Consider the following 25,832-nt stretch of genomic DNA (forward strand, 5'->3'; position numbering starts at 1 on the left):
TAAATATGAAGGGGGGCACTCTTATTTTACACATACACAAAACACCTGAGGATTAATGTGGAAATGAGATGATCTCAGCTTTTAGTTGGCCAATAATATATTTAAGAATTGGGCCACTTTTATGTTTTTGATGAAACGATTTTTAATTTTTTGTAACAGGACTACTCTAACTTAACTGACACTACACAGAAGCGAGTTACTAACCAATGGGATAAGCATCAACATAAAAGAATTTAATTGACATATTTAATTTATATATTTCTAGAGAGTCAGCTTTGTGGGTGTATCATCCCATGTTATTACAGAAGCGGGTTACTAACCAGTGGGATAAACACCAACATAACAGAATTTAACTGACATATTTAATTTATATATTTCTAGAAAGGCAGATTTGTGGGTATATCATCCCATGTTATCTAGGTAGAATCTAAATGATACTCGTAAGCATGCAACTTGGATTTAAAATTTAAGGTAGGTATTTTTCTGATCTTACCTGAAAAGCAGATGACTTTATTGAGGCTTTTAATCATACTGTTGCTGTTCTTATTCAGCATTAGTTGTGGACACATACTGTGATCAACATTATATACATATATATAATTTCTCAAGAAGTTTTCATTGAGTCCAAATTGCTTAATAGACTTAATAATCAAAGTGAGGATGTATATATGCAGAAAGTATACCAATCATCACCTTTCTGAAGAGCCTTGTTAACAATTTTATGCTAAAATGCACTATTATTAAATTGCTTTAGAGTTTGTACTCCTGCCAAAAGAGTACTAGTATTTTCAGAATTAAAAACAGAAAACTGTGTTATTGAGAGCTTAGCTGAAGAAAGGTCAGTTTGTCAAGTGGCTGCTTGAGGTAATAAATGGTAAATAATATTTATTTTTGTCTTATTTGGCATGCTTATTATTTTTCTTCTGTCCTCACTGGTGGGCAGTAACCCTTAGAAAGATACTGAAAGGAACAACTTCGGGCTTAAAATAAAATTATGACTGGATGGCTTCACTTGATAGTGTCATATTTTTACGTCTTATGCAAATAACACATATATATCTTCGTTATTCCATATTGAAAAAACAATGAATAATTTCTGGAAAAGTATGATAATTATTGCATGTAGATCAATTAAGGAAATCTATGTTAAGGAATATTGGAAATCCAATTAAGGAATACATTTTAGCATAAAATAGATAAATACTAGGGTAGATCAATGTGACAGCACAACAGTGAACATTATGATCAAGTGTCTCTTTTTTCAACTTTCAGATTTTGTGTGCTATGAATGAAATGCTTCCCTCTCCAAATTTGCATGCTGCAACCCCAACCACCAATGGGATGATATTTGGAGATAGATCTTTAGGAGATAATTCAGTTAGGTGAGGTCATGAGAGTGGGGTCCTCATGATGGGAATTGTGCCCTTATAAAAAGAGACCCCAGAAAGTTTGCCCCCTCTCTTGCTATCCTCATGCACCAAGCAAAGGTCATGTGAGGACACAGGGAGAAGGCAGCCATCTGTAACCAAGGAGAGAGGCCTCACCAGGCACTGACCTTGTGGGCAGCTTGATCTTGGACTTCTAGTCTTCAGAACTGTAAGAAATAAATTCCTTTTGTTTAAGCCACACAGCCTATGGTATTTTGTTATGGCAGCCTGAGCTAACAGACACTGTGTACGTACTTTCTTAAGTGTTATATGGATTTAGAAGTCGTCAGAATTATTTTCCATATGCAATGGGCTATACCTTTAATCCTCTAAGTCATAAAACTATTTATATTATTAATTAATTTTTATAATCAATGATGCCCAAAGAGGCCTTAATTTCTTAGTCCCCTTTCACTTTCATTATCAGCATCAGCAATTTGTTAGGGCCATTTTGGAGGAATCCTCCCTCTCTAAAAATAAATTCTTTGCCACTTGTCATCAGTGTATCAAGTGGAGAAAGGTCTGTTAAGATGCAAATGCTGAGTGGTTGGTAGGCACCCTCACCAGAAGCTGTTCACTCTAGGCAACCTCTTAGATAAACAGCCTGACATAGTCACTTAGTATCACAGGCGTCTCAAATTTAACATCTCCAATATTAATTCTTGATTTGGCACTATCCCAAACTGCTCCTTCCCCAGTCTTCACCATGTCATTTAAGGGCAAATCCAAAACACCAGTAAACCCTGCTGGCTATACCTTAAAAACAGAATAATCATCTCACTACTTCTCACCATCTCAACTGCTATACCCTAGTAGGTCACCATCATCTCTAGATTACCAACAGATTGCTAACAGATCTTGTTTCTACACTAACCTCCTTCTGTCTGTTGTCAACAGCTGAAAGAGTGAGCCTTCCTAAATCGTATCATGTCCCACTTAGATTTCAAACTCTTCGGTGGCTCTGTATCACAACCAGAGTATAAAAGCAAGTACTTAAAATGGTCTGTGAAGCCCTGCATGATCTGCTCCAATGTCCCCGCTTCTGCAACCACTTCCACTACTCTCCCTCTTGCTCAATCTATTCCAGGCTCACCGGCCTCCTTGTTATTCTTCAAATAGGTCAGGCAGGGTTTTGCTTTAGGACCTTAACTCTAGTTCTTCATGGAAATGTCTTCCTACAGATACCTCCAGAATGTCTAACTCATTCATGACCTGTAAGTTTTTGCTCAAATCTTGCCTTTTCAATAAAGCTACCCAAGTACTCCATTTAGAGCTACAACCTACTCTGTCATCTCCCTACCCCTTAACCTTGACTTAGGTTTCCTTATTTTTCAATAGCATTTATCATCTTCTCACATGGTTTATAATTTACTTACTCATCATTTTTACTTACTATTGTCTGTTCTCCCTGCTAGAATGTAAGCTCCAAAAAAGCAAGGACATTCCTCCCCTCCTATTGATGTATGTTTTCCACATCTAAAATAGTGTTACATTATACATGTTCAATAAATAATTATTGAGTAAATGAATTGTTCTATCTAAATGAAATTTCTTAGTGATATAAAATAAACTCCATTAATGTTGGTTTCCATTAGCTGGTATGTCTTATTTATTTTATATATATATATATATATATATATATGATTTATATGAGGCAAGTAGGCTCTGGGTTTGTGACTGAAATTTGCTGAGGAGCTGTGACTCTTTTCTCTCCCTCATTCATATAGTGGGAAAGAGAAAATGAGGTGGCAACAGATAGGAAAAATAACTGCAGTTAATTTATTGTTTATATTTTACTGGTAAATGTGCTGGTTAATTGAATATCTAAACTTATGATAAGACCAATGCCACCAAGATTCAGAAGAAATTCCATAGTTAGACATAATCCTGTAAGCTTTATAGTCACCAGAAAGGATGTACCCTGTGTAAGAGAAGTAATTAAATTGGCTAATCTTGGTCAAAACAATGCGTTTCCTTGGCTATTTCTCTAGTTATATTTTCTACTGCCATTTAAAAACTTTTAAAGCCTTTTTTCTTTTATGGTGTAAACAATTTTATTATATTCTGAAATACAGCACTATGGTTGGGGATGGAGAGAAAAGGGGACATACAATGTTTAAGAAACCACATTCTGCAGCCATACTCTCAGATTTGCTAGTCACTATGCAACTGCATTTGTGGGTAGTGAAATACAATTATCCACCTTACTTTTCACATTTGTAAAGTGGGAATAATAACATATACCTGATGGAGTTGTTTTGAGAAATAACACTTCACAACACACAATGCCTAGTACATCGTATTCACTCTATAACTATTTTTATAAAGTAAAGAAGGATTTTATTACAAGAAAAATATTTAAAAAGCAAATTTTTAAAATAGACATGACATTTTCATAAAATGCTATTGTTCATACAGTATTAACTTGACTCATGGAGGCAAATTAACATTACTGTTATTTAAAAAAAAACTCTATGGCCTTATTTGAATTTTTATACTAGAATATTTAAAATTTGAAACACTAGTTTTAGAGAGAGAGATGCTGTGTTGTTCAAAGTCCTCCTCTGCATCTTCATGGTAGGAACTTTCTTTGGTAGCCCTTTCTCTAAGTTAAGAGATATATTGGCAGGAACTATGAAGGATCTGATATTTTACCCTAGTTATAAGCAAACAAGTAGAGTGCCACAGTTTCATAGAAGTTGGCAGAATGTGTGAGATTCCTGAGTCTGAGACAAATAACTTTATTACTCAAAGCACAACAGGCACCATGAGCTTCATACTTCCATAGATTCCCCTCATTCTGAAGTCCCACAAGGTGAAGAGGAGCTGCCAGATGGGTGTTGTACATGCACTGTGTTTGTTATGCAACTGGAAGAACTCCAAGCTTAGGAAAGTCCTAAGAAGGCTGCTAGCAAACGTACCCAAACTTTGCCCTGGCAGGAAATACTATCTTTGCAATTAAATGTGCAGAAAGGCAAGAAACCCATGGGGCCTTAACTCCCAACTGCACAAATGCAGTTGCATCAATAAGGCTATTTTGATGAAAATAAGATGCACAAAAATTTTGGCCACAGAATCAGACTAACATTGTAAATGTAAACATTCAATCCTTCCTAAGCATTTCTTTGAATATGTAGTTAATCCGTTGGAATAAAATTTTGCAATGGTTTGTTCTTTCTAGCGCTTTATCATTTGATACCTTCATAAACCATGCATTTTTCCCTTTTGCCACGTAGGTTTTACCCTTCCCCTCTATTTATTTATGCCAATAATTTAACCTTAGTGGCTTAAGTATTTCTTACAGCATTGAAGGAACTTACAGACACTTTCCCAAGAGTAGCTAGGACATCGGCAATCTTCCTTTCTGTCTGCTGTTTCCTCTGAGAATTGTTTCACAAGGTCCAACATCCTCTTCTGTAGCATAGCTGAACAACAGATACTCAGCTCTGCAAGGCTGATTTCCTTTGTGAATAGTTAACATTTTTTTGATAGCCTTATTTTTAAGAAACATGTTAGCCCTTCTCTTGTTCTTCAGAGATAACTCAAAATAATATCATTTGGTTTTTTTATTTGTTCATAAGCCAAAGCTACAGCTGCCTTGTCCTTTTAAAGTCAGAGCTACAAAATTCATTTGAGTTCCAGAGATAAATCAGACTTGTCCATTGCTATTACTTAATAAGCCAAAGTAATTGAACATTTAATAAGAGTTTGCCCAAAGGCTGAGTCAGATTATATACAGGACACCGTCTATATTATCAGTGTATAAACAGCAAATAAGTTTTTAGTGTATGTTCACGTCCTGTGCAATATTTGGGACATACTTACACTAAAAAAGTTTATTTGGAAATCAACTTTAACTAGATATCCTGTTTATTTGCCAACATGTCACAATTCAGGTCACCATTTATCTACCAAACAGAATCAATAACCTGTTCGTCCAATGTGGCCTCAAGTGGGTTTTGGCGCAGAAGCACTCCTCCTGGACCACAGGTGTGGTCCTGGTTGCAAAGTTTTGATGTGACATCAACACTACACAAAAGTAAATGTAACTGCAAAATTTTGAAATTCACAGATGGGTCTTTGAAGTCCAGCTCAAAAGCGTGGAGGGCTGGTTAAAATAAGTCACAGACTTGCCGGTTTGGGGTTTCTAGAAAGAAAAGTAACTTGAGGAGTTGAAGGCTTGTAGAAGACCTTTCCACAGGAGTGGGAATTCCGTTGCAGCAGCAAAGGCTTCTTCGGAATTTAGAAGGAGAGCGCGCGAGAACCTGAGGGAGCCAGTAAGAGTCGAGCAGGGACTGGAGGGCTCCCGATGGGGTGTAGCCAATCAGGGCAGAGATGGGTGGGGCTAGGCTGCGGGAAGGGGCGGACTGCAGCTGAGTTGGCTCCAAAGTGTGGGACTCAGCCAATCGGAACCGTGCAGGGCGGGGCTGGCCTGCGGAAGGGGGCGGGTTCGGAGGCGTGAACTGTGCGGTTAGTGCGCCTTTCAGCCTCACCTGCAGCTGCGCCTCCCTGCACCTGCGCTTTTCTCCCAGCACTGCGGACGCGACTCGAGGGTGACACTCGCTCCGCTCGTCCCGCTCGTCATGGCCTACCCGGGATACGGAGGAGGGGTGAGTCCCAGCCGCTTGGTCGTGTCCCTCTTCCTCGCGGGGTGTGGCGCCCCCGGGGGCGGTGCCAACGTGCGGGTCCGCCCTTGGCTCCTGCTCCCTGCGTCCGCGCCTGGTACTCGGCGGCGCCGGATTCCGGGGCTGTTGGGGGCCAGGGCCTGGGCGAGCATTGATCCTGGGCTGACTTGGAGCCGCAGGTTTTCTGGTCGTTGAGGACCCTCGAGGAGCGTCCTGGTGGAGCCGAGGGAGTAATGTGTGTTTGGAAATTTATTTCCTGGAATGGAGGAACAAGCCACCCTCTTCTTGTTCCAGTAATCGTTTGTGGTACTTCCCTCCCCCGCCCCCCACTCAGTGTTGCTAGAGATCCTCTTTTTGAATTTCCTGACCACTTCTTGTTCTTTAAGTTCCTTATGAATAAATTAAGGTGTACGGTAAATAACTCCTAATCTTTACTGTTATACGAAGGGCAATCTGTTCTAGACTCCCCCGCTCGCCCCCAGGCGGGGGGAAGTTACTCTTTGTTATAACTTTTATCCTACATCACCTTTGGGAGTTGCAAGTTATAATCGTAGAGTCCTGGTGGCTAGCCCCTTCTTTTCAGAAAGGAGCCCAAACCTTTAGTATCGATGTCAGTGATCTACACGCTGTGTTAACAGAGTTAACAGTAGTTTGATCCATTGCGGTGTGGGTAGAATATAATGTATTTTCTATTTGTTTTTTACCTAAAAAGAGAAATTGTGTTTTACTGATTTTAATATAGGACTTGACTTTGGGCTATGGTTGTGGTCTTCAAAAGAGTTACTCCTACCCCTTGGAGTTCATGGTGGTGGTGGTGGTGGTGGTTGTTGTTGTTGTTGTTGTTGTTGTTTTAGGATATGAATTTCCAGGTCCTCAACTTCCACACATACTTGTTCCTAAAATTGATTTGCTTTCCTTAAGACTTGCCTCAGTTCCCTCTGGCACCGTCCACTTTGTAATGCCTATGCCTCCTCTGTCCTTAAATTTAGGAAGGAAGTTTAAGGTACCTAAGGAAGGTAAAGCCCCTTCGAAGATTAATCAAGATAGCATAAACCTGTGGGTCTTTAAAAACGTCCCTAGCGTATACGTATTTTCATTTGGTTGAAGCTATCTGTTAGAAGTTTGTATATTTACTCCTCTTGGTATGCTCTGAATTCATATATGTATGGTAGAGTGAGGTGGCAAGAGTAATACATTTTCATTCAAATAATTTGGTGCTTCCTTACCCACTTTTGTCAGAGTGCTTGAATTTGATGGAGAGTTCCACGACACAATAAAGAGAACGTCTGTATGTGTTTTCAATATTTAAATCCCCTTTTCCATGAATTTAAAATAAACAACTCTTTTCAGCTGTTGTCATGCTCATTATTAATCGCCGGAAAGAGAAGTACCCTCAATAGCTGAAGCAATATATAGATTAGAGGCACGGATTTTAAAAAATGTAATTGAAATATTTTAATATACATTGGATAAAATTTTGGGATAAAACTTACATGATTTCTTTACTAGGAGAATATTAATAAGATAGTTGAGACGTTTATAAATCCTGTTAAAGGAAACCCATGCCTTATTAATGTTTCTTATATTATTTTAACAAAATATAAAATGTCAGCTGCTAGACCTAATTGTTTTGATAGTATACTTTTATCTAATTAGGTGCATGATTTATCTCTGTAGGAGATGCATTTCCAATAGATTTTTACTTTCTTCTTTTAAGAATTGTTTATAAAAATTGTATTATTTTCTTTTTTTTACTAATTGTATACGAATAAAAATTATAACTCAATGTAAAGGACTTTTTTTCTTTGTTTCTCACTTTGGTCACAGGAAATGAAACAATCTAAAACGTCGTTACATGTTTTTGTTTGTACATGTTGTATTATACAAGCTTCAGTGTTTTCAATAATAAAAATACATTTTAAGCACAGAAAACTTAAACAGATTAGATTTTCACACAAGAAATAGCATACAAAATCAATTCAAAGATGAAGAATCTGTCCTTAGGAATCACTTTTAATCTGTTTTCCCTTCCCAATTTGCAGCATTAGCTTTCCCCAGTCCCATAATTTGAGAACCTGGTGGTCAGATTAATGATGGTTACCAATTCTTTACCACTCCCCTTATCGAAAGGCACAGACTATTTCTCCACTTTCTTCAATCTGGACTGGGCCTGTTTCACCTTCATCTAGTAGAATACAGTAGAAAAGACACCATGGCGGTTCCAGACTCAATATTTTAAGAGGACTGGCAGCTTCTCTTTCTCTCTCTTAGAAGCTGACTGCCAAGCTATGAAAAAGTGGAAGAGCCATGTGAAAGGGCCCATGTGGAGGAGAACTGGGGCCCCTGGCCAACAAGGTTCATCCCTAAACACGGTTTACATACATTTATATTTCAAGTTGTCCTCTTGACAGTTTCAAATGAGTCAAAATTGATCATTATTATTATTACTACATAATGTGGGTAAGGAAAGGCTTAGACAATATTTTCATGTCCAAGCCTTTCATGTTGCTTTGCATGTTTTTGAATCTTTACTATTGCCATTTTGTTATGGCTTTAGTTAAAACTAGATCACATAATCTGTAACATCAGAGAATCCCACATATATAAACTATAATAAGTCACAATAGGCTGAAAAGAAACAAGTGGGAGGCCAGCATACAGAACTCTTATGTCATCCCTCAGGATACTACCAGAACCACAGCAGTTTCTTTAAACATTTTGCTTCCCGCCCCTTAAAAGATTTTTGAAAAACTATATACCCTTTTCCCATATTTTGTATTGACATATAAAGTTTTTATTTTAAGTTTAAATAGTTGTAAAGAATACAATACCCAACATATTGTAAATGTTGACACTTAAAGTTTCATTGTATTTACACATATATTCTTCTAAGTATGTGTCTTGAGGTTTACTTCTTAGTTTTACTTTAGGTAAAATCTTGCATTGTTTTACTTTTTGTTTACTTCAGTGATGTTGGTAAACATTTTTTAAAATTGTACATGTTCCTCTTAGATTAAGTTCTTAGAGGCTAGTAACTTTCTTTTTTCTTTTATACTTCTTTTAATGCTGGGTAATATATGTTGATGAATTGAATTATGTCAATGTAGGGCATCTAACATTTTGTAGTTAAAATTTTTGTGATAAGATTATAAGCTTTTGGTAACTGTTTACTTTTTGACGGACTTCTAATAATTTCTTTTAATCCAACTTTCATAGATAATAGGTAGTATTTATATTACTAACCTTCTCCCCTTTCACTATTATAGTTTGGAAATTTTAGCATTCAGGTGCCAGGAATGCAGATGGGACAGCCAGTGCTAGAAACAGGCCCAGCTATACTCCTTGATGGATACTCTGGGCCAGCATATTCAGACACTTATTCCTCAGCTGGTGACTCCATGTATACTTACTTCAGTGCTGTTGCTGGACAGGTGAGATGCTAAATTTATTGCATAAATATGTCTTTAAAATTATTGTTTAAGAGAAATGTCAGCTATTTAGAGTATCATTTTAAATGTATATGAAATTTATATTTTATATGTATCTAGACTAATTTTTTTCCTGAGATCAGAGATGAGCATAGTCATAATTATTTTATTTTAGAAGTCTGTTGATGTGATGCTTGATACATTGTTCATTTGACTAAAAGAGGAAACATTGTTTTTCATAGTGCGGAAATCTGATTCTTTCTTACCTAGTAGGCTTGCATTACTGAAATTCTTCTATAAGGGGCTCCTCTTACTAGTCACTAAACACCCCACCAAAACTTAGATATATCTTCTTATGAGTTATAATTTTTCTGTCACTTAAATCTTTTTATTTCCTTCACTCTGTTTGACATTTAGGAGCATCATACTCTCCTGAGTGATAGATAACACAAAGCTAAGTAGGTTTAGCCTGCACATTCTTTTATAGCATGCAAAAATGACTATTGGAAATTTTAGGAAAGTAGGAAGCATTTTAAAAAATTATAAGGAACAATATTTCTAACTTGGGCCTCACTCCCATTTTTTTTAAAAAAACTCAGTTAAAACCTAAGTATGTCAAACAATATGATTGGAAATCACTTCAGAGTCTCGTAAATTTATTCAGGTTGAGAAATTACATTTTTTTCACAGGTGAAGTTATATCATTTATAGTAATTTTGATTTGATATGGCTGGTAAATTTTCCAGGTTATCAAAATAATCATGTCAGGATTTATTAATTAAAAATTAAAGGAAATAGTATGTTACGATGTGATATGGTTTTAGGATGTTATTTGTTTCCAGTAAATTTGAGTGATTATTTAAAGGACTGACTTTATTATGACCAATAGGGAAGTGTGAAACTGCCAGTTCAAGTACATGAATTCTGTGGGTGAATTGTTACTGATGATATGTGAATACTGTGGTCAACGGAAGCTTTTCTTTTACTCCTACATAACTGTAACACCATACCACAGTTTATTCTTTTCTAAGTGATTTTATATATATTTTTCATGTGAAATTTCAAGGAAAATTAAGCAAATAGGATATGTATTATACCCCTTTGTATCAGTTATTAGTTGTATTTGACAGAAGTATTGAGTAAATATTCAAGACCGGAAGGAATACAATATTATAAGATGCCAATGTCTTCCAAATTAATTGATAAATAATATAATATTATATGAGTCAAATTCCTAAAGGTTTCTTTTTCTTTTTTCTTTTTGGCACTTGCTGCAATGATTCTAAAGTCTGTCTTGTATACTATGTTGTTGAGAATAAATATTAAATTATAATATATCATATAAATGTATTATTAATAATTGTGATAGTGTGGTCCTAATGTAAAAACAAACATATAATACTGAAGAGCCCAGAAGCTTACCTGTGAATTCAGTATATGGTAGAGGTAGCATTTCATATCAGTGGGGAAAGAATGATTCCTGAATTAACTATCCTGAAATAATTAACAGTTTATCTAAAAGTAAATGTAAATCTTCAGCCTGTACCATATAGTAGCATGAATTCCAGATATATTAAAGGATTGAAAAGAAGGTGTATTGGTGTTTATCTCCTATTGTTGAAATAAATGAGCTTGTCTTTTTTTTTTTGCTGCTGCTTCAGCATGTATTGCAGCACCTGCTATACTTGTGTTTTTGTCTACAAAACTTCTTAGAAGAGTGATGAACTAAGATAGTTGCATGTGTTAATGAAACATTTGGGAACATCTTTTTAAGATGTGTGGTTTTTTTCTTGATATGTTTCATTCACTTGTTTAACAATTTGGGGGGAAAGTTGAAAGCTCTTCTGTGGTTATGGAATACAGTGGATTGGTGCATGGAGACTAGGGGCCAGAGAGGATTTGGAAAAAGAGATCTACATGAAAATCATCTTGAAGGAGTTGGGGCAATGTATCAAAGAGGAGATTTGTAAATTGTGGATGGTTCTGGGACAGGCTCGATGATAAAACAGATTAGGAAAAGGCAAAGAAACTGGCAGAATGGATGTTCTAATACCATACTAATGGGCAGAAACAGAAATTCACTCTAGAGTCTTAGCTGTAGTCCATATCTCTTTTCTTTTATAATGGTCAAGAAAGATTTATTGATGTAGGTAGAATTTTATAGAACTTTAATAACATTTTATTCATTCCCTTGAGTGTTCACTAGGTCTAATGTGCTTTTCTAGGATTAGACAATATACACAGAATTAATATACGTGGCAGACATTCTGTTTTGGCTACCCCAATTTCATTTACAACCCCCTTTTACCTTTTATTATGTAATAGAGGCTGGGGAACTATAATAGTCACCATCCCAGATACCTTTGTAGCTATTAAAGGCAGCCATGTGCCATAGGACTGACCATTGACATGTAGGTGCAGTATCTTTGGAAAATCTTTCTACCCCAAATGAAAAAAGCCTTACTGGGAGCAAGCCTTGGCTTTGGCTGTTTTTGCCCCTTCATTCTTCCTGCCTGGAAAGGGTACTTGAGATATGGAGGTGCAGTAGCCATCTCGTGACCCTGAGACAACAGGCTTGAGATAAAGACCTATAGATAGGGAATGTGGAAAAATGTAGAGACTGATGACATGTCTAAGTTGCCATACAGCCCTGTTCTGCCTAGCCTCAGACCTATTGTATGAAACAATAAACCCCTATTGGTTTAAGCATCTTCAATAATATTTTCTGCTGTTTGCAGCTAAATGGTACCTTAACTGTTCTACTCATTATACCATTGCCATTTTAAAGGATTATACTGGGAATAAGTAGTATTATACTGAGAATAATTCTATTATCTCTGTTTGACTATATAATACATTCATCATATAAAATTACAACTTAAAGTATATGAACTGGACATATATTTGGAAACTTTTTTTGACTGCTGAACTATTTCAGCATTTTAATTGTCGGCAATAAATTCGCTATGTTTGAACTATTTGATACTTTCCTTAAATTTCCCAGTCTTGTGCTTTTGAATAAATAAACTCCATAAAGACAGGGTTCTGGTCATATTTTCCCTACTTGACAGGTAGATATTAGGAATATATAAACATTTGATAAATGTTTCGTATGGATGAATTAACTATCCCATTTTCAACTTTTAGTCTAAATATTTAGACTGTATTTTTTCATATATTGAGTTCTACCTAGCTTTGAGGGATCAGGTGCAACATCTGACTTAGGTATACTGCTCCTGGAACCCAACTACTGAACTTACATCTACAGCCATATCCTTTTTTGATGGACCTCATAATTAATAATGCTCTATGAAAAACACCTGATTAAAGGTTTCTGCAGTGTTCTTATTTATAGGATGAAGTATTCTAAACAGTAAGGATTAAATCATCAATTAATTTGGGGAAATTCTGGTTTCTGTCTTCATACATACAGACACATGCATCACAGTAATACCAACAACTTTAACTTTTGTATGCACACTGCTTCTACTTTTCCACACAGCAACTGTGATGTGGGCATGACACAGCTACCTTTGTATTATAGATAAGTAAGTGGAGACTCAAATTGAGTAACTGAACAAATAGGACTTGAAGTTGGATATCATTTTAAAATCTTGCTGCCTAACGAAGGGCAATTGATTTTTATTAATTCTCTACCTGATGCTCTTGTAATTTAATTAGGACATTCAGTTTTCTACCACTAATGCTACCTAATTCAGTGAAGGGTTTATATAGTTAGCCTAAGTATTAGCTTCAACTATAGGTAAAGAAATCCAAAAGTATCACTTGGATTTTATCCATGTAGTGTAGGAAGACATTGCTTATTTGTGAGTTGGTCATTAAGATAACATATTTTCATAACATCTCTGAAGTGATATATTAGCAGAATGCTTTCTGATGGCAATGAATAACTTCCAGCAAAGCTGTTACGGTTGTTTTTCTAACTTCAAAAATTCTGTGAAGAGCACATGTAAAGCAGAGTTCCGTTCATTGTACAGATTTTTAAATGTAATCCACATTTGAGTGAGAAATACCAATGTTTTTAACATTTTGAAGTAGTAAATGAACATGGTCACAAACAGTCAGAAATGCCAGCAGTTTAGTGAAGAACCAGAGGTAGTTGTCTTCATTCTATCAAACAACTAACCTTCTTTGTACTGGATACTCTGCTACAGCTGGGAATACAAAAATGAAGGAAACTCAGACACTGACTCAGAAGATCTCTATGTAGCCAGGGAGATATAGACATGTAGAAAATGATAAGAATGTAGGGAAAGATGTGCTGGAGGTGAACAGGTGAAGATGATTGCAACACCAAGAGTTTGTACTTGTTCTGTTTGCCGAGAACAGCACTGCCCAAAGTAAATATAAGATGAGCCACAAATGCAAAGCGCATAAATAGTTTTAATGTCTCACAGCATTATTTCAAAAAGTAAAAAGAAATAAGTGAAATTAATTTTAATGTTTTATTTAACCCATTATATAAAAATCCTAACATTTCAACATTTAATAAACATAAAAATTATCAATTATATTTTACATTTTTTTTGCTAAATGTATGAAATCTAGTGTGTATTTTATACGCACAAAACATTGTAATTCAGGCTAGCCACACTTCAAGTGCTCAATGGAACATACGGCTAATGGCTGCTGTATAGAATAGCAGGAGCATAGAACACTCTTCCTTCAGGTATCTGCATAGCTTGCTCCTGTGCCAAAAAGGCCTTCTGCCATCTTTGAATTTGAGGAAAACTTTTCTAACCTGTCCTCTGATCTAAAAATATGGCTAATTTTTAAAGGTATAAGTTTCTAACTACAGAATTTCAAATTTAGTAAGCAAGATTCCCAGAAAATACGTGTGACAGAGAAAGGAGCACTTAGATACTCTTGACTAGGTAATGCCATACATATGGTCCATTGAGAAGAATGCTGCTTAGTATTTTGTAATTTCTATTAGAACAGCTGCAGTTTTGTAAGGGGTTCTTTTGCCAAAAATCCATTAGAATGTGAGTGTTAATAGTATTTCTTAGAAGTAGTTTAGAAAAGTTTTTTGTTTTGTTGTTTCTTGGATCTCTTATGAAGAGTAGGTTTTAAATTTGCCTCCTTGATCCTTCATCATAGCTACATTTTGCATTTGTGCCAATGTTTGTGATGGTTCCAAAGGAATTACTTATTTTTGTCAAAAACAGGATGAGGTACTAAATCATAATGAGAATACTCAACCTATTTCATTTCCATTGTGATTTCTTGTTTGCATTTTAAAACTTTATTTTCTGTAGTAAGTTCAGGCAAGACTTGTTTGGGCAGTAATCAGAAGAATAGCAGCAAGATACAGGGGGACTCTAGAATTTATTTTCCCCTTCCAGTTAAAGCTTCAGTATTATTTATAAATAATCTCCTCCCAAAACAGCATGAGTGGGGATGTTTTCGAGACTTTTCTGAACACATTTTAGGCATTTTTCTAACTGTTTAACTGTTTTTCTAACTGTTTAAAATAGAAGTACAATGACTCTTATGAGATTGTCTTGAACCATTATAGAACAGGGTAATTGTGCTATTCTTCAGAAGTGGAAGAAATTATTTCTGTGGTATGATATTTTGTAATATGCCTTTGTTGTCAGTAATTATCTCTAGAATTTTGTAGTTAATTATAGAGTAATGTTTCAAAGAATGCATATGTCTTGATTGGCCTAGAACAGTCAATTGACATTTTAATATGCTTTTATACAACTGCACATTAAATTAGGTCATAATTATTTTTAAACAGGATGATGAAGTGGATGCTGAAGAACTTCAGAGATGTTTGACACAGTCTGGAATTAATGGAACTTATTCTCGTGAGATCTTTTTTCCCCTTTTGTTGAAATTATAATAGGAAATTTATTTTCTTACTTTTTTTTGTCCCTGTAATTAAAATGTTTAAAAAATTATCACAGTTATACATGCACATAGTTTAAGGAGTCAAATAACTGTAAAACTCGTTATGAAAATAACTGTTCATTGTGTATTCCTGTCTCCTTAACATTAACTGCTCATAGAGGACACTTCTTTTGACTTTTAAAAATCTGATTCTTTTGAAATTTGCTTCCAGATTTCAAGATAGAATATTTTTTCACGATTGATTTTTGGATTTTATGATTATCTATTGATATCCTGCTATGAAAGATGAGGATTTCACTTTATTTTAACCTTAAACTCTCCCCTGTCTCTGCACTCCACAGAGGAACATTTCCCATCCTCCTGTCCTTCCAATGTAGTTATAATATATAGTAACTTTTGTTAGGTATGTTAGTCTTTACCTTATTTTTACTATCTGAATGCTGCTTATAGCTGTATCTTATGATAATGTATGATTACTTTTCCTTTTTATGTAATGTTTTGCTTTTCTTGAAATCACTAGTTGTCAGGTATTATCCTAGAACTCTGGGATATGCAGTTTTTTATGTGTAGCTGTCGTACTGGGATTCTTTCACCATCATTCTGAAGCTGGTTTCCCCGTTTCTCTTGAGTTAGATCTCCTTTTTACTCCATCTCTTGTTGTCCTCTTTTAAAAAATTCATTATCTTATTTTAGTGAAATGTATAGTTAAGCAGCTTCTTAATATAAAAAAAAAAAATACGGCCAGGCGCCGTGGCTCATGCCTGCAATCCCAGCACTTTGGGAGGCTGAGGTGGGCGAATCATGAGGTTAAGAGATCGAGAGCACCCTGGCCACCATGATGAAACCCCGTCTCTACTAAAAATACAAAAATTAGCTGGGCGTGGTGGTACGCACCTGTAGTCCCAGCTACTCGGGAGACTGAGGCAGGAGAATTACTTGAACCCGGGAGGCAGAGGTTCCAGTGAGCTGAGATTGGGCCACTGCACTCCAGCCTGGTGACAGAGTGAGACATCATCTCAAAAACAAACAAAAGAATATATGGGAGATAAATTTTTGAGAGCTTATGTATCTAAAAATGCTTTCATTCTACCTTCAGAATTGATTGGCCAGGTATAGAATTCTAGGTTACAAATGATTCTCAAGTAGAATTTTAAAGGTATTGCTCCATTGTTTCTAGCGTCCCTTGTTGCATTATCTTTCTCTTTCCTGCCTGGATGTGATGTGATTTGTTATTCCTCTCTGGAAACTTGTGAGATCTTTGTCTTTAGTATTCTGCGATTTGATGGTAAAGTACCTAGTTGTGTTGTGTGGGGAACTCAGATGGTATTCTTAGCCTGGAAACTCCTTTGCTTTAGATGTAGGACGTTTTCTTCAATGATATTTTCTGTTTCTTGGAATGCTTTTTGTTTTCACTGGGTTTTCTACTTTTATCATCTTTTTCCTCCTATCATTTTTTTTTTCTGAACTTTTTGGGAATTTTCCTCAACTTTATTTCCTAAACCTTCTATTGAGTCTTTCATTTCTGCTTTTCATTAATATCCAAGAGCTTCTGTTCTATTTTCATGAATATGATATTGTCCCTTATCTCTCTGAGACTATTAATATATTTTTAAAGTTTTTTCTTCCTATATAACCTTTGTTTTTTCCAGATTGTTTTTTCTCCTCATTTTGCTTGTTTTGGTTGTCTTTCATGTTAGGTGCTTTTCTCAGTTATCTGATGATACTGCCTTGCTCTTATTTTAACTAAAATGCTGATTAGAAGCCCTGAGATCATGGTTAGGCATTGATTGTGGGCTTCAATGTATGGTGATTTGGCTGGGCAGTTTTGTCTTGGAACTCTGGGTGTCAGTATCTTTAGGGATTCCCTTTTGGACTGGGTTTTCAGTTGACCTTCTGCCTGGAAAGGAGAGGTGGACTCAGAAGGGTTCTCAAATCTTTTGTAAATTGTCCTTTAATTGCCTTGCTTTTAGAAGATAGCCCTGTCTCAGCTCTGGTATCTTACATTTCAGAGACTCCTCCAGAGAATAAAATTCCAGACTTCTGCTGGGTTGGAAGTAGGTGTAGCATCCATCCAACTGAACTGAGGCAGGGAGGGGATATGAGGCTTAGAATGCTCCTTAGGTAGACATTCAGCCAATTCTTCTGTTTTTATCTCCACTTTCACACCCACTTTCAGAAGTGCTGCCAATTCTTTGGCATTTGGGGTCTTCTCCAAGGGTTGCTTCTCAGCTTTTCTCATTACAAGTTCAGGAATCCATTTTCTCAGATCTAGGTTGGTTAACTCACATCCATCAGCTCTTCAACTTGCAAAATTTTGTTACTTTGTTTCCTGTCTAATTCTCTTTTTCTCTAAAGTTTTATGCCTTAAATCAGTTTACTCTCCATTCTAATGGGCTATGGGGAGGAAGTGAAAAATCTGTCAACTTTCCTGAAAAGTCTGTCTCTCCACTCTTTGTCCTAAATATTTCTTCTTATACATACACATTCCTATTCTGAGATTGAAGATCTGCTCATTTGCTGATTCAGTTTTAGCGATCTATTATCATTAATTCGGATTCTCCCACTTAATGAATGTGTGCCAAGTTAATTGTAAAGCAAAATAGATATTATTTACTTGCCCAAAAGAGGAAATACCATTCCAGAAATTTCTCATGTAATCCCCTCACTCTGACAGTTGTATAGCCTTAGCTTTGTAAACGTGGGGAACTGCCTTTCTGGGTCCCAGTTTCTTCCTTTTTTACAATTGGAACTATTATACGTTTAGCATGTTTATGTGAAATGTAACACACGCCACCTTACTCATGCTAAGAACACATTGAGTATCTATTGAGTTGTCAATTTGAAAATACTACAACCAACAATTCTAACATTGATACTATATTAAACATTTAAAGAAAATCAGCAATTTTAACTCTTGGAATGTTTTATAATTTTTTCTTTAGTGGGTCTAAAATTTAGCTGAAATAATTTTCTGCTTTTCTAAAATGTTAAGATGTTATGGATAAAATAATTTTGAAAATTTTCATTCATTCATATTAACAAGCTGCTATTAAGCACTTTGTAAATTTAAACTGTACTAACGTGATGTTTTCTTTATCAGGGCATGAAATTAGTCTTGAGATATGTCAGCATACAAATTGAATGTAATTGGATTAGAAAAATTAGAAAAGGATTAGAAAAATTGAATTTTATCAATAGGTCATCAGTTGTAGTTCTATAAATATGAAAGTGTTAATATTTCAAATCACCCCTGGTTTTAAGATAGCTTGTATTGATTTTTTCTTCCTTTTTTCTCCCCCCAACCCCTGAGAAAAACCAGTTGCTTCAATTCAGATGCTCATTTTTTCTTACTTGGTCTATTACAATAAACTACCAATGGACTTACCTATTTCCAATATCATCTCACTTTATATTTTATTCACTGTAAACTAAGTTTCTAAAATGGAAATTTTAGAATTTCCCTTCTGCTTCTGAAAACACTTCAGTGGCTTTTCATTGGCCCAAACTTTTTGGGGGTAGTATTCAAAAGTTTCATGATTTGGCCCTCATTTGCCTTTCTGATGTCATCATATGTCACTCTGTCCCATATACTTTAATTCAAGTTTTGTGATCTCTGAGTACATGTCAAACTTCTACTTTAACTCCACTTGTCATTTGTGTTATGAAGACTGGAAGCCTTCCTTTTCCCCAGGCTTGGGTGAAGCCAAGTGCTTTACATACCTGGAATGTCTTTGTCACAGTAATTTTCAGTTAGTTTGTAATTGCTCATTTAATTAACTTAGTCCCCTCACTAGATGTGAGTACTTTGAAGGCAGTAATTTTTTTTTAAACAATGGGTGCTTAACATTCAATAATAGCTTGTTGATTGTGGTGATTTTATATATTTTGGCAGTTTTTTAATGTTTTATTTTGAAACTGGAGATTGTCATAATTTTACATAGATAAAGTTGGGCATACTCTAATTTAAATATTGAATATGTTTTACAGCCTTCAGTTTGGAAACCTGCAGAATTATGATTGCCATGTTGGATGTATCCTTGAATAGAAATAGAAAATACTAGAATAAAGAGTAATTGCTTTCTGACTATCAAGCCAGTGGTTAGATTTCAGTGCCTGTAGTAAACTAGTGAATTTAAAAATACTTTGTAAGATCCTGTTTAAATTCTAGGCTTTCTAGTTTTTATGCAGAAGTCTATTCATATAATGAGTTTGGCTAAGTCTACAGAAGCATACTCATGTTTTAGTCAATGATTTAGAGTCAGATAAACTCAGGTATCAGAATTTATTTTTGTTAATAAAACTATCAGAGAGATCACACAGGAAAAATGGGATTTAATGCATTCAAAGAGCTATGGGCAGCTCTTAATGCCTGGAAGGAAAACTTCATGACTGTTGATCAAGATGGAAGTGGCACAGTAGAACATCATGAGTTGCGTCAAGCCATTGGTCTTATGGGTAAGAACATTAACATTCTTTAGAATCTATAAAGCTAATCTTTGTTCTTTGATTAGATGAACTTAATTGCTTCAATTTACTAACTAATAAAGGGATGTATTTTTTTGCCAGCAAGTTCCTTTGTTTTCAAGGTTGTAGGTAAATTCTGACCAAAGACCTCAACAAAACCATTTTAATTATAATTTTTTTCAAAAGATGATCTTCCATACATGCATACATTCTGAATTTCTTCTGTTGTGTTTAAATTTATTTCTTTGTTAGTACTTACCAGTTAGATTGTATTCTTTTATAACTTGGCAGGATCTCTAATTGGGAGCCAAAGCTTGCCTCAGTCAGTCAAAAGTCTGTACAAAATAGGTTTTCAGTGGTAGAAACCATGTTTTTGTTTGTCTTTTTTTTCTTAGATAGTGCAGAACACATAGCAGGTGCCAAAATACATCAGGATGGAAAGGTTGCATTTTAGAGTAATTTAAAAGTATATAACTTTATTCTTATACCTCTGATAAGCTGATGTTCCTAGTGTACTTTTAAAATGGATAACATACAATGGTGTTTAATTTTCTTAAAGTTAATGCAGTTTTAAGTAGCTTTATGAATTGTTCTTATGCTTGTGATTTACACTCTTCTAAACAAAATATATTTGTATGAAAATTAATTTTTTGGAAGTTAAAATCTGAACCCAATGGAAGTGGGCTTATCTCAAATTGCAATTTAAATAAGTCAAATTAGTGATTTGTTTGGTTTTGTTTTATAAATAGACATTTTAATTTAGTAGTAGGGACAGTCCAGCCCATATAAACATATGTAGTTCAATTACAGATCCTTAATACCTAATGGATTAAACCTGGACCTTAATTCAGCCTAATGTTGGGAAATTAATGTAATCTTTGGCAGAAAAGAAAACCTCCAGAGTTCCCGTTAGGCAGTGGAATGTAAAAAGGGTATTCTGGATTATCCAAATTTAAGATCTTCATGTATATTTTAAAATATTCGAATTATTTTGCTGAGAATACTATGGGAAAATCTAGGAATTTTATCAGTACCACATTTAGCTCATAACTCTCTAATATGAAGTTCAAAATATATTTGCATATAATTACATTAGTTTGCATGTTTTACTGCTTCTTTCAATTTATACCTTTCCCACATTACGTTCTATTGTAGCTACATGTATAATTTTCTCCTGTTACATTTATTTTGGTTGTTTTCACCTTTGAATTGATTAGTGTCATTTGTTCAAGTCTACAAATCCAGTAATGTATGGGCAATAATACTGGGCTACCATTCTTCTTAGTAAAATGTATACATCTCATTAAATGCATAGGACCGTCTATAAGGGTACAGCAAGTAGAATATATTAATTTATGCTTTTATTCAGTTGTATTCGTTTTAAATTTTAGATTTTATGTATTTTTTAAAATAGGAGTAATCAAACAATAATACATGTATAGAATTTAAAATTAATTTAAACATACTGGGAGTGAATGATCAAAAACTTCTTTCTCATTGATATAAGTATAAAATCAAAAATTTTGGACATCACAGGACTACTAGAACAAAGAACCAAGGAAATCAGTGAAATAGTGAGAAAGCTGTTATTATTATTACAGTGTATGAAGAAACACTAAGAATTCCAGGACAAAAAAGAATGTTTTTCTGTTTTTTTCCCCTGTAGAGTAATCATGTTGATCCTCAAATTTCTCTTAGTTATAAAAGATACTTGCAAGTAATATGTTCAGTGGGAAATATCATTTGAATAACAAAGATCATTAGTAATCTTTGCATTTATATTCTTTAAGAACTATACAAAGTTACATAATTGAAATATTGAAGCATTAAAACCCATGAAATTAGACATTATTTCAAAATAACAATATATGATAAATTCATAAGAAGAGAATTATTTTCTTTTCCTTAGCTTTGACTTTATTACAAAGTTAGAATTGTGATATTTATATACCGATTAACAGGATTAACAGTGAAGCCTTTGTCTGATGAATTTCAATATTAATGTGTTTTGTTTCTAATTATATTTTTGTGGAATGAATTTTGAAAGTTATTTTATGACTTCATTAATGAGAAAGCAATCTTGCAGTGTTCTTATGTTATTTACATTTAGAAGTTTTAATTTATCTCTTTTTTAGGTTATAGGTTGAGTCCTCAAACATTAACTACTATTGTTAAACGTTATAGCAAGAATGGCAGAATTTTCTTTGATGATTATGTTGCTTGCTGTGTGAAGCTTCGAGCATTGACAGGTATTGACTATTTAAAACTAAGTGCACAGTGTTATGTAGCTATTTTTCTTGAATAATGTGTCTCATTTCCTCCAGCAAGTTTATAATAATATGTGTTTTTCCCCCTTTATTCACTGTTAAATCTAATTAGTTTAAAGGCTTCAAATATTAAGCAATATAAATGATAAAAACTTGTTATGTTATTTTTGGAAGTTTTTCTCATATCTCTGTTGCCAGGGCTATTCAATCACTTAATATTTAATTGAATATGAAATTATTCTTTTTTTGTACCTGGGTGCACTAAATATTTGAAACTATGTATTTTAAATTACAATAAAAAAGTAATTTCTTTGTTTAAAGATTTCTTTAGGAAAAGAGACCACTTGCAACAAGGGTCTGCGAATTTCGTATATGACGATGTGAGTATCCTGCTTTTGATATTTATACTGCATTCTAGATAGTTCTTAGTTAGTAAAAAAATTTAAGTGATCCCAAGTACCAGTACTGGAAATAATATATTTGGTATGCCACATACTTTTCCATATTTTTCAGCGTAACACAAATATAAGATTAATATTGGTATAGGTGCCAAACAATTTGACTTCATGTTAAATTGTAAATATGCCTTTCAATTTTTATGACAGGTTTTTTGAATTAAAAAAAATGATCTTTCAAATCACTTTTAAGGGCCAAAACCACCATTATTTTTAAAAAGGGTAGTTTACTGTAGTGATATTTTTTCTCAGGGAGGTAAAAATTTTAATCCGTGACAGATTATGAAGCTGTTCATTTCTCATTTCAAATGGTTACTATTAACCTGATATTCAGGGTTTTTTAAAATTCAAGGTATAAGACAGTTATATTTACCTGTGCTTTAATGTTTCAGGGTTTTTGTTTTGTTTTTCTTATATTTACTGATGGAAGTTACGGGGTCAACATTACTGATATTTATTGGCTTGAATTATAAGCCTTGGAAACAAACTTTTCTCTCTTAAGAAAATGCTCTTATGGAATATAATTAGTCAAAAATAATTAAAAACCATTTTATTCTTAATAGATAATAATTTCACTTATGTATTAGTTTTTGCAGGGCACTATGGCAATTTGAATGCTTAGAATTTTAAACCTGAAGAGACACTGTGAATTCTTTTGCTTGGAAGAAGTGAACTGGACTACTTTAAAACTTTCAAGGGTTTTCTATGTTCTTCCTACCTGTTAAACCTCTTCCCTTTCTGTGTGTTTTTATTTTAGCAGATAGTTCAAAGCAATAAAAGATTTCTTTTTTAATTTGAGGTATTACTGCTTTTGGAAAAGTTATTTTATAAATATGTGCATATTGTCATAAAATATTGTATGATTAATTGATTTAAATAATGCTTAGCCTTAATTTTAGATAATGTAAATTTAGAGGAATGTACTTTACAAGATAGATTGTATAAGAAGCCAAATGATGAAAGCCTAGAAAAAACTAATTTATACTTATCTGAAGGTTACAAATTAGACTTTTAAATTTTCTTTGTAGTTGGTGGTGTTTGAGGGTTGGCTAGAAATGAAAGCCTGGATTTTGTGCCATGTTTGTAATATAGTTTGTTCCTTGATCAAATAATCAGAGAAAAGAAACTTAAAGATCTTTGTCTGTGAAGAAGAAAATTATCTCCCTAGTTCAATCTGTAGTGAAATAAGACTACAGAAGGCATTATTTTTTCCTTTTTTATTTTTTGTAGTATATATTTTTCTTAAATATGTTTTATTGTCTTCTCTAAGCAAAAAGTTCTTAATAAACATAGTATTTCTCTCTGCATCCTATTTCACTAGTGAAGACATAGTTCACCTAAAATGGCATCCTGCTCTGAATCTAGACTTTTTGGAAATGGCATATGTTTTTGATGATATATCAACATTCAAAATTGTCCTAATTAAATTGTTGTTTAAATGTAATGTCAACTCTTTATAAACTTAAAAATAAACAAGTAATTAATCACTCTAATTGTTCAGAAATTATACATTTGACTTATTTGACAACATTAACATTAGTGGTAGCTTTGCCATTAAAAACCCAGTAAGTATTTTGAGTGCATCTATGTAATGTGGTGTTTTGAGCATAGTAGGCACCACAGCAACTTTTCTGCGTGGTACTAAAACTGCCGAAAATGCGACGTAGAATCACCAGATCTTTAGTGTTTAATATCCCTGGTATAAGATGTTATAATTAATGTAATTTCTTTCTTGGCAAACACCTCATGTCTGTCTTAGTGAAGATTTAATAAACCACTTATTTTTCTTATGCTTTAAATGCGTATTTTCTAACCTAACAGTGAGTGACATAATTTTATGACTGCTGACCAAATTAATTTATAGATTTTATAAAATCCCATGTTTCTTAATGGATGGAGGATAGATGGCAATATCTTGAACAAAATCTTTTATAAACTTACAGAATTTTAAATCAGCTTTCACTTAAAAAAATCCTGGAAAGGAAGTAACGCATAGTCACTTGACACTGATAATTTTATATAATTTGCTGTCAAATTCACTTGGTCAGTTTTATAAAAATGTGTGAATAGGTAATACACATAATTTTGTTCTCTGGCTCTTTTATGAACATATATTTGATAATGTGAGAGGACATTAACTGAGCTGGGAAATTAAAGAAACAGAATTCTAATTAGAAGTGTTGTAGGAAAAAGCAAATGTAAAAACACTAAGTGTCGTTCACATCGAATGGTGATAATGTGGCTCAGCAACCTGTAATCTTAACATCCAGGTTATACAGATGGTCGTTACTGAACTATTCTGCGGTCGATTATGATTATCTCTCTTACTTGGAGGCTCACAGTTGAAGTAAAACTTTTAAAATGACAAATGGTATTATTCATGTAAGCTTCTGCCAGGTGACACTCTATATTAGAACTCTTTAACACAATTTTCATTTAAAAATGTTCCTATGACTTTTGGTCATAGAAGGTCTATGAAGGAGCTTCCATGGCCAAACATATTTAGAAACTCTCACTTTCTAAAGCTTGACAAGGTATATTAGCATCTGAAACCCCAAGGTTAATAAAATCAGTCATGTTTAATTTGACCCAGTTTTTTCCAAACTTTTTGACCACAGAACCCCTTTCTCTAGCAAAACCTAACATTCTATGCCGATCCAACTTAATTGCCAGGCAACTCTTCTGCACTTTACATTAAACAGACAAACTTAATGTTAACAAAAACATTAGGCCTAGAGAATATTTTACCAGAATTTTTATACTGAAATACAGTTCACTTTTTCGATGCTTTAAAAATAACTGATATTTTTATGATAAACATGACTGTAATATGAATATAGTATAGTAGTTTGCACTGGTTAACTTACACCCCAGTTCTTTTACGATGATGTAAATTATTGAATAATGTACACTCTTAATGTATAAGTGCTTTTATTTATACAGTAAACATGTTTCCATGTCATTTTGAGAATTTTTTTAATAAACATTCAAATAGCTTGCTGTAAAGTTTTGTATCATACAAAATCTGTTACATATATATATATATTATGAGATGCTTCAGTTCAAATAACAGTGCAGTAATTCACCTATGTCTAAAAGACTGCCAAATGATTAAATGTCAGGTATTGCACTTCTATTCTGAGTGGCAGTTTACACATTTTAAATTACATCAAGGGTAAATCAATAGTATGGAAATCTTAATTTGGTCCACTTTAAATGTAATTTCAAGGATTTCTCATTTGACCTATTTACGCATGCATCCAGAAAAAAGTAACAAAAAATGTAG

At 34.1% G+C, this 25,832-nt stretch overlaps 1 protein-coding gene across 12 annotated transcripts in view; it reads left to right on the plus strand.

Moving 5' to 3' along the window:
• The window catches only part of GCA (grancalcin), a 43,459-nt gene extending 19,114 nt beyond the window's left edge, over positions 1–24,345 (plus strand). For 10 of the 12 annotated variants that reach the window (XM_016949955.4, XM_063790527.1, XM_063790532.1 and 7 more), the window contains 7 exons: positions 9,319–9,483; positions 15,248–15,317; positions 19,348–19,391; positions 19,668–19,815; positions 21,960–22,073; positions 22,413–22,471; positions 23,134–24,039. In XM_016949955.4, the coding sequence (XP_016805444.1) occupies positions 9,319–9,483; positions 15,248–15,317; positions 19,348–19,391; positions 19,668–19,815; positions 21,960–22,073; positions 22,413–22,471; positions 23,134–23,160 (627 nt within the window). In that variant the 3' untranslated portion in view covers positions 23,161–24,039. Of the gene's footprint in view, positions 1–5,803; positions 6,038–6,098; positions 6,359–9,318; positions 9,484–15,247; positions 15,318–19,347; positions 19,392–19,667; positions 19,816–21,959; positions 22,074–22,412; positions 22,472–23,133 lie in introns of those variants that run through there. The other 2 variants (XM_515863.7, XM_009443591.5) reach the window with 2 other exon arrangements.
• The last annotated feature ends 1,487 nt before the right edge of the window (positions 24,346–25,832 follow it).

Source organism: Pan troglodytes, chromosome 13, assembly GCF_028858775.2.
Source record: "Pan troglodytes isolate AG18354 chromosome 13, NHGRI_mPanTro3-v2.0_pri, whole genome shotgun sequence".
Lineage (NCBI taxonomy): Eukaryota > Metazoa > Chordata > Mammalia > Primates > Hominidae > Pan > Pan troglodytes.